The 10,454-nt window shown below is 33.1% G+C and overlaps 1 protein-coding gene across 1 annotated transcript in view; it reads right to left on the reverse strand.

Annotated features, from left to right (window-relative positions):
- Positions 1-2,439: 2,439 nt before the first annotated feature.
- SPRED1 (sprouty related EVH1 domain containing 1) overlaps positions 2,440-10,454 on the reverse strand; it is a 143,817-nt gene continuing 135,802 nt past the window's right edge. Inside the window, exons 6-7 of the mRNA XM_007940516.1 lie at positions 3,819-3,920; positions 2,440-3,090 (exon numbers count right to left, since the gene is read on the reverse strand). Of these exons, the coding sequence (XP_007938707.1) occupies positions 2,440-3,090; positions 3,819-3,920 (753 nt within the window). The remainder of the gene's footprint in view (positions 3,091-3,818; positions 3,921-10,454) is intronic.

Here is a 10,454-nt window from a genome sequence, read left to right on the forward strand (position 1 = left end):
TCCACAAAGAGATTCAGAAGACATGTATCATCAGTTAGTCTTCTAGACTAATTGGGAAAATGGTGTGTTAACTATAAAGATCCAAGATGAAATAAAAATCATTTCATCATCATAGTTTTTAATGAAGAAAGTTGTTTAAATTTGTAAAGGAAAAAATGGGGATGGGACGGCAAAATCTTAGCAGCAAAGTGGTTAAACAAATTGAAATTATTAATGCACAAACATTAAAATATTAAAGCATGTATGTTGCATATAAAATACAGTACAGAACCAGGAGTTGCACTATACAGATTAGTGCTTAACAGAAGAAATGATTAAATTTGTTCTTCCCATATATACAGTTATTTCCACAGCATTTTCCTATATAGCCAGCAAGTTATTTTCTTCAGTTATTCACACCTTGCTCAAATCTGAACCAGAAACTCAGCACTTAACGAATATGAAAATTCATTCACAAGAAAAAAGAAGAATATTTCCATTTCACCAATAAAAAGGAATTTTGAAAGTTAACAGTCTATTCTAGGAAACCAAGTTTAGCTGGAAACTTCAGGGATGAAGATCATCTGTTATAGCAGCGTTCAAATATATAAACAGTAAAAATAAGAATTAAAACGGCTGCTACAGTGTCATGTTTTGGATTTAGTTCATCCAACTGGTTTTTAGTACAAAACTAGAAATAACCTCTTCTTCATAACATCTATAGTTATCAATATATTTTTCTTCTTTTCAATGTGAAATAATACTTCAAGATGATCTATATACACAATGTTGTCAGTTCAAGCTGTCATATAAATATAAATGCTTTCTTAAAAAAAGTATCTTACAGACAGATAGTGTTATATACATTGTTCAGTTTGATCTGAGGCAAAAGAACACTAACACAAGTGTGATATGTAAAAAGAAAGATACATAATGACATTTAAAAACTTGCATAGAAAACGAGCTTTTAAATGGTAGTGTGATTTTAATTTTCATCACTCTGAAACTTTAGGCCATTAAAAAAAGGCACACTTCTCAACCATATCCCTCTAAGGGAATGTTCTCAAAGAACCCCTTACTTGGTTAGAGTTTTAATGTAACAGTTTAAAAAAAAAAAAAGACAACTTGACCCTGAAGTACTTTAAACAATCTACTGTAACATTTATCCAACTAGGTTGTAAATTAAACATCCAGTAATACAATGCTCTGCAGAAGAAATAAATATGTACAAGATATTTCATTCACAATGTTGGATTAAATACTTTCATGTGAGAGTTTTGAGCATATTTTAACATAATTTTGCTCTTGGCCAGTTTAAAAATAAAATGCGACTGAGCAAAGTTATCACTGTTATGTGAATAATAAGCACTGAGGATTAAGCTAAAAAATTAGTAACACAGCTGAACATATCCTGGTTTAGCAGAATGATAAATAGAGCTCTCAGGACATGGTTTTAAAACTATCCAGTTACAACCTTTTGGCTTATAAAACATTTGTAAATGCAGTAAAATATTTTGAAGGAGGAAACTCTGAAAGAAAACAACTTGCTGGTTGAATACCACAAAACAACCAAAAATCTCACTTTTTTTCTATGTTTACTCAGTCTCTTTTTATATAAAAATAAGTGTTACATTCCCATCAGAACATTAGACAATTACATCTGTGCTTTAAAAAAAGTTGGTCACTCAAGGCTATTAGAGTATTTTAAAGATTTTTAGATTACCAGAATGTACAGATATAACTCAATATAAACTGTAGCCAAAGGGAAATGAGGATGAAAATATCAACTCATTCACATGGAATAAAAAATGTTATTAACTAGATGATGAGTTAAATATTCAAAATATCATGGAATGTGACAGTAGATATACATGTATCTACTTCAGAACTAGGAAGTGGAAGAGAAGTTTAACGTGTAATAATTCGTACCTTACATTTAGTTAAATATAAATATTTGTTATTTATACATAAAACTGCTTCCAAAAAACAACCAATAAATGATTTAGTTGTATTTGTTTTACTTCTTATAATTTCCAAGTGTTAACTTTTCTTAGATTGAAATCAACTGTCCCCTAGTGTACATTTAGTTCATGTCCTAATGAATTCAAATCTTTAAAAGTCCCATCACCTAATGCATAAATATACAAAAATGCCAAAAATCAAATGCCTTTTAGTTGGATCCTATTTTTATGCTGACTTTTTATAACCATTAACCAGAAATGGTTTCCTTTTGCAAGTACTTGTTACAACCTGTAACAGAACATGCCATGCACTGAAGGGGAAAAGTTAGGCATGGCTAGCATTTGTGAAATGCCAAGAACTGATAAGTTCTGCTTCTTCCACGTGTGGCCCCAATGATACCAGGCAAGATTCCATGATGCTTGCCAGAAGCTTCCACAAATCCAAGTTAGCTAATTCCTGGAAACAAAGACTTTAAGCTCCTTTTGGCACTGGATCATTTCATCCAGCAGCTTTATGTTTCCCACCACAGCACCCACATGCCTCACCACAGCGATGGCACATTCTCAAAGGGACATAGCAGCACATACATGGTACAATGAAAGACAAAGCTACCAGGGCTAACCATCGTAAGCAGAACTTGTCATCGCTAGTGTCACATGAACAGGGATCAGAAAAATCTCCCTCTGAGTCTGACATACAATGATACAACATGCTCTCTGCACAGAGCATGCAACTAACTTGATATATGCATCTTTTAATAGGGTCTGGAGCATCCTGACATTTCCCCCTGCCATTTTCTTCATGATTAAACCTTTCCTGGCAGTATACGCAGCGAGAACGTTCACCATCCTCTTTTCTTCGTTTTGACTTCTTAAATTTCAACGAGGAAGGCTGTGACTTAAATACCACAGAGTCTTTGAGTGAACTCAACTTAGTCTCATCCCCACAGGAGTACAGATAGTCTGGTTTTTTACTGTCTGGTTTTGAGAACTGAATATTGGAGTCAGTATCATCTCTGTCCAAGTCATTTTTCCACATATCAGGATGTCTGTAGTCTGCATAGCGACGAATTAAGATATCACGAGGGTTTATTCTGACAATCTCATCCTCGTCTTGAAAACTGACATGTCTGATTGATTTCAATGGAACCTAGAAATGAAAGAGATGAAAACTGCAATAAGGACATACATGTTTACAGCTTGGCTGTGTGGAAAGTTCCTGAAAACGACTTAACATATCACACGTATTACACACCTAAGTAGCAAATTAAGTCTCTGGGAGTATAGCTAAAATCAAAATGAGCTTTCCCTTCATCCATAGAAGTGGGTTTCTAGTAGTCAAGTTCATATCTCCCAGTCCCTGGACACAGTTATTAATAAGAACCTGACTCATGTTGGGGTGAATTTCTATTCTAGACATTCGGAATCAAGACCAAAGTAAATTCCATGTCTAGCTAAAGGTGGGGTGATGGATGCAATCCATTAAATCAACAATATGTAATTCCTACTGGTTCTATCTGGTGGTAAACAAGTCCCTAGAATCAAACCAGAGGCAGGGCAGAGTTTGTGTTAAGCTATGTTTCACTTACTTTGGAATGTTAAAATTTCATCACTTAATGCATATTTTAAATTGTTTTCTTCTTCAGAAGCTTGACAAATTCAGAAATTGATTCCAGGGCCAAGATGTCATAGGTTATTAATACTATACTGTGAATAAAAACATTTCAACTTTCATTCTAAATAACAGGGCTTCATAAGAATATACACAACAAATCTATACACTGCACATCCTTCTAGTGTGATATGGTAAATCAGGATTTTTCACCTATATGGTAATGAGCTGTACTTCTTACCAGAAGAGAAACTGAAGGTACTTACCCTGTTTTGGGACTTTAGGCTTCCACATTCCTTGGACGTTTGCCGTTGGACATATTCCATACCTCTGCTCTGAATGTCTTGGCCTCGCTGACCAAATGTTATCTAAAAAACGAACAATTTCTACTTGTGATAAAAGAATGAATTTCTTCTTACATTTAATCAAACCACAGACAATGTACATTCCAAATACTTCAGTCTATTTTCAAAATGGTTGTAATAAAAAGTATTATTTGAGCTACTCTTTACAAAACAAAACAAAACTTTTCTTATACATATAAAATTAAGCTTAAAAAGTAATACATAACCAAAAAGTGGAAATAATTCAAATGTCCATCAACCGGTGAAGAGAGAAACAAACTGCGGTCTAGCCATACAACAGAGTATCTTTCAGCCATAAAAAGGAATGAAATGGTAAACCAAGACACAACATGGATAAACCATGTAACACTAAACTAAGTGAAGGAAGCCAGAGAAAAGGCCACATATTATATGAGTTTATTTAAACAAAATGTCTGTAATAGGCATATCCATAGACATAGAAAATAGATTAGAGGTAGCAGGGATTGGTCAAGGAGGAATAGGAATGGGCTTTCTTCCTGGGGTGATAAAAAATGTTCGGGAATTAGAAAAGTGATGGCTGCACAACCATGGGAATATACTAAAAGCCACTGAATTAGACACTTTTAAAGGGCGATTTTTATAGCACATAAATTGTATCTCAATTAAAAAACAATGATAGGGACATGTGAATCTTGGAATATTTATTTGTTTTCTGATTGGAAAGCCCATTTTGGAGTGAGATTATAGTTAGAAATTTTCAGTGTTTAATTTTTTAAATTCTATAATGAAAAAAAAATTAAATATACACAGAAGGAAAGAATAACATAATGAATCTCTACCTATTTATTATTTAGTGGTAACAATTATCAACATCTTGGCTATCTTCTTTCTTCTTAACTATTTTTCTGAGGCATTTTGATCCAAAATTCTACTGTTACACTTAACAGAAACCATCACACCTTGGAAATAAAAAGTAATTCACGTACATGACAAAATTTCCTGACTTCTAGGACTTCCATTCCCACTCCTAGAAATAACTGTCATAAAAACTGTTCGTGTATTCTTCTGAAATTTCTATATATGTGTATACACATACACAAATGTACAAACAAGCATATATGTGGAACTATAACAATTTTTAACTACAAATATGACCTTTTTTATTATGCCTTGTCTTTTTTTCTCATGATATATTATGGACTCCTTTCCCATTTCTAAGGAGCTCTAGTGGTGTAGTGTGTAAGGCATTTGTCTGTTAACCAGGTTAGCAGTTCAAATCCACCAGCTACTCCACAGGAGGAAGACGGGGCAATCTACTTCCATAAAGATTTACAACCTTAGAAACCCAATGGCGGGTGATATGAGTTAGAATCGACTTCATGGCAGTAAGTGTGGTATTTTGATTTCCTTGTTTATACACAAAGCTCTACCTTATTCGTTTAATAGCTGCTTAGTATTCCATTGAATGGACGCATTTTCATTTATTTAACTAGTCTGATTAATATTAATACTCATCTAGGCTTTTTTCATCCTTTTGCTACCAAAAATAATACTGTTAACAAACATCCTATACACCTGTCTTTTACATATATGCACAAATATGTCATGGATAAGAAGTTTAAATTAATTTCTCCCTAAACTAATGTACAGATTCAGTGAAATTCCAATAAAATTCTCAATTGGTTTTTTCATTAAACTTGAAGCTTATTCTAATTTTTTGGAAGGGCAAACAGTAAAGTAAAGAAGACAGTGTGGAATTGTACAAGGATAGAAAAATTAGAAGGACCAGAAACAGACCCCAACATACATATATGAAAGCTTTATATATGACATATATGGCAATGAAAATCAATGGAAAAAAAAACTCAATAAATGGTGCTGGAACAATTAGATGTCCTTATTTGCCGGGGGCGGGGGGGGACACACACGACTGGATCCTTATCACACAAGAGTGTGATTAAGGTGATGATCCAGGAGATCATAAAAAAGTGGCACACTAAAAATTTTATTACACAGTAACTAAATTACGTAAGACCATGTAACTAAAATCAATTTGTAGAGAAACAAACATAGCTATTTCTATAATTTTTCAAATGTTCAACATATACTCCTGCATTTATGGCACACATCAATCCTGTAACCTAATTGTCTCAGAACCTTTTATAGCATATGGATGTTAAAAATCTACTCCTACACACCTAAAGAAACTATTGCCAGTGAGTATCAGGGGATAAGAATGTTCATACTTGCAATATGCCTAACAACAATACTAGCAAATAAACAGCCTTCTCTAAATTGAGTATTTTCTACATTCATTTGCTAGGGATGACTGTGTTTAAGAGTTGCTGGAAGAAAAGTTCCCAGATGATCTAGAAGGTTTTGTTTTCTCCTCAACCCCAAAAGTAGTAGTAGTAAAGATTCAGGACAGAGAGCTTTAATTTCCATCCTTAGATAATAATGACTCTCAAATCTTATTTCCAGTCCTGAACTCTCTCTGAGCCTCAGATCCAGAAACAATTATTTGAAGAGACACTCAGTGAGAAATTTCTGAATCTTTCAAAAACATTAACCATAGATTCAAGAAGATTATAAATGACATCATACTAAAACATAACATAATAAAACAGCTGAAAACCAAAGACAAATGCAACAATCTTTCTAAATGGGGATGATGGAAACTAGAAAACTGTGGGGTACATCTTTAAAAATGTTGAAAGAAAATAAAAATAATAACTTAGAATTTTATGGTCAACAAAAAAATCCTTCACAAATGGAGAAAATAAAACCTGTCTTGAGATAAACAAAAACTGAGATTCACAGACAACAATAATAAAAAATATAAAAACAGAAGTACAATGATCCCATATGCAAGAATAGTAATAAATAAAAGATTAAGGAACATAAAAAAGCATGAATAGGTGGGTAAATCTAAATGAATATTGACTGTTTAAAATAATATTGTGAGATTTTAAACATATATAATAAAGTTAAAATTCATGACAACACAAGTTAAGATATGCATAAATGGAGTAAAAGTGTTGTAAGATCTATGCACTGTCCAGGAAATGCTAAAATATACCAATTTAAGGTAGATTCCAAGGAGACAGAAATGTTGTAATCTCTAGGATAATCACTAAAAATATGACCAGTTATATTATTAATAAGCTAAAAGAGGCAGGGAAATTGAGTAATTTAATAAAATTAAGTAAGCCAATGAAGAAAAAAAGGAAAACAACAAAGCCCAACTATTTGCTGTTTGAAAAAGGCATCATAATATAAAACACAGTAATGCTGAAAGCAAAAGAATAGCAAATATACCTACCATGCAAATGCTAACAAAAGAAAACTGATTTAACTACACTGTTGTTGTTGATGTTATGTGCCGTCAAGTCAGACCCAATTTGTAGCAATCCCTTTGGGCTTCTGAGGCAGTATCACTACAGAAGAAGATTGCGAAACCACACTAGTACCAAATAAAATAGACTTCTGGGCAAGAAATATTACTAGAGATAAAGAAGGGGTATTTCATAATGACAAAAGGGTCAATTCAACAACAACAACAAGGTAACAACCCTAAAATTACATGCAATACAACACGGCCTCAAAATACATAAAGCAAACAGCTGATGAAACTAAAAGGAGGTAACACTATGATCACCGTTGGAGATTTTTAAACACATCTTGCTCAGTTATTAAAAAGAAGATTAAAAAAAAAATCAAGAATATAGAAGATTTCAATATAAATTGTTCAACAAAGGTGATTTAAATATATAGAAAGAACACTAAGGACTAAGAATACACATTCTTCTCAAGAGTATATACAACACTGATCATAACGATGGGTCACAAACCAAGTCTAAATAACTATTAAAGAAATGAAATCATACAAAGTATACTCTTTGACCAGAAATTAGTAATAAAAACATAATTAGAAAATCCCAAATGATTAGAAATCAAACATACTTCTGAATAATAATGAAAATACAGGATATCATCATTTTGCCAATGATAATTAATGAAGTAGGATGGTATATGGTAGTTCATTCCACTATTCATTCTACTTCTGGTATGTGTGAAATGTTCCATAAAGAGGGGCAAAAAATATAAAAATATATCAAGTCTTATAAAATGTTGGTAAAGTTGTGTTTACATGAAATTTATAGCCTTAAATATGTATGTTAGGGGAAAAAAGGCTAAAAAAATCAAGGATCCAAGTATTAACCCCAAGAAGTATCTACTGTAAGAAGCTAAACTCAAAGAAAGTGGGAAAATAAAATAGCAGAAATCAATGAAATAAAAACAAAGTGAAAAGCAAAAAATCCTTAAGTTAAATCACTGAAAAGGCTAATAAAATTGATAAACCCCTAAGCAAGAAATAGAGAAAGTACATATTTCTAATATCAGGAATGAAAAAAGGGCTAAGTAAATCCTTATGCCAATAAACTTGAAAATTTCAATGAAATGGACAATATTCTTACCAAACACAACTTGTCATAGCTGACACAAAAAGAATTAGAAATCTGAATGGTGCTGTTTCTGTTAAAGAAATTGAATCTATAATTAAAAATCATCTCACAAAGAAAACACCAGACCCAGATAACTTAACCAAGGAAGACTAGCAAACCTTTGAGAAAAAGTAACAACCGATCTTAAACTCTTTCACAAACCACAAAAAGGGAATACTGCAAAACTTGTTTTTATGAAACTAGGATAACCTTGATATATCACAACGTCTGATGTGATTATTAAGAAAAGGAAATTATATGCTAATGTCTTTTATAAATAGATCAAAATTCGAGATGAAATATCAACAAGCCAAATCCAATTTTTCATGTGCATGTATATACATGGATATGTATATGTGTGTGTATAAAGAATATTGCATGACAATAAGGATGGTTTATTCTAGGACTGCCAAGTTGCAAACTGACTGTTCTAATTTACCTATCAATAGAATAGAGGGGAAAAAACCCAAACCAGTTCATTTCAATTACTGTAGAAAAAGCATGCAATACATGTGATGGAATCGCAATCAAAATTCTGAAGTTTTGTGGATAATGATAAGCTGATTCTAATATTTGTATATGTTAAGAACAAAGAAAATCTCAAAAGATAAATTTGATGGACTTAACTATGAAATGTAGAATTATTATAAAGGGATTACTTAAAAGGCTAAGGAAACAAGAGAGATCAGAAAAAGATCCAGAAATATCAAGTCACATGACAAAACCGACACTGTAATACAGTTTCAGAAAACATGTGCTTTTCAACAGATGGTACAGGATCAAGTGATTATACAAATGGAGAAAAAAAATAAACCATGACCCTCCCATCTTGTCACATATTCTTCAATTAAAAAAAAAAAAAAAAAAAACTCACTGCTATCAAGTTGATTCCAACTCATAGTGACTCCCTGTGGGTTTCTGAGGCAGTAAATCTTTATGAAAGTAGATTGCCCAGTCTTCCTTCCGCAGAGTGGCTGGTGGGTTTGAACCGGGAACCTTCTGGCTAGCAGTCAAATCTTGAATAGTTTAGGCATATATAGAAAAAAATCCCTCATCCTCCTAATGAGTTCAATGTGACCCCCTTCTGGACTTGCACAGCACTATGAGCATGCATCTTTACCTCCCCAGAAACACATTTAGAACAGAGACCATGGAGCTATGGTAGTGTAGTACCTAAGGCATTTGACTACTAACCAGAGGGCTGGCGGTTCAAACCCACCAGCCATTCCTCAGAAGGAAAACTGGGCAATCTACTTCCATAGAGATACTGCCTAGGACACCCAAGGAGGGGATGCTATGAGTCGGGAGAGACTCCACGGCAGTGAGTTTGGTTTTTATTGTATCCCCAATTAAAAGCACAGCATTAGATATAGTATTCACATAATTAATGTGAATTTGTTGAATGGAATGCTTTCTCATACAGTTCATCTGATTTGTTTTACCATCTAGAGTGTAGGCAAATTTCCCTAACAAACTGCATATTTGAGTTCTTCGGGTCAAATTTTAATTGAGATGCAGGTGGGCTTTAGTCATGGTCAGTATGCTACTTGATTCTAATACATGTTATATGTGTAATTTATCAAGAATAATAAATTATTTAAAAATATTTTTTAACCACTTTGATTTGCCTTTGATTTTTGAGTATGGCATGAGCTCACACAGAGCAACAGTTATGAATGCCTATTTAACACCACCCCCATGACTTGTTACTATCACTAACAGAATTAGAGTTAAGCATAGTCTTCTGGTAGATTTAATTAATACCTGTGCATAAAATAGGGGTATGCCCTGTAATCAAAGTTTCATTTTTAGCTTAAGTTGGTTGCTTTAGAAAGCTGTGTACCTGGTACCCAATGGAAATGACTTCACCACATTGACTTTATAACTATATTCTCAGTTTTTGAGGCATGCTCTAAGAAACACTTAGGAAATTTGTCAGTGTATTTGCTACACTTGTGTTTGCTAAGATTTCCATTATCTCTCATGTGAGTTCTTACACATTAATGCTAGGGCAACTCTTGGTTCCCAAGAGGATAGACTGTTTTTACTTCCCAGATAAATGAGAATGTAA

This window comes from Orycteropus afer, unplaced genomic scaffold (assembly GCF_000298275.1).
Source record: "Orycteropus afer afer isolate SDZICR_OR568_19922 unplaced genomic scaffold, OryAfe1.0 scaffold00068, whole genome shotgun sequence".
In the NCBI taxonomy this organism is placed as follows: domain Eukaryota; kingdom Metazoa; phylum Chordata; class Mammalia; order Tubulidentata; family Orycteropodidae; genus Orycteropus; species Orycteropus afer.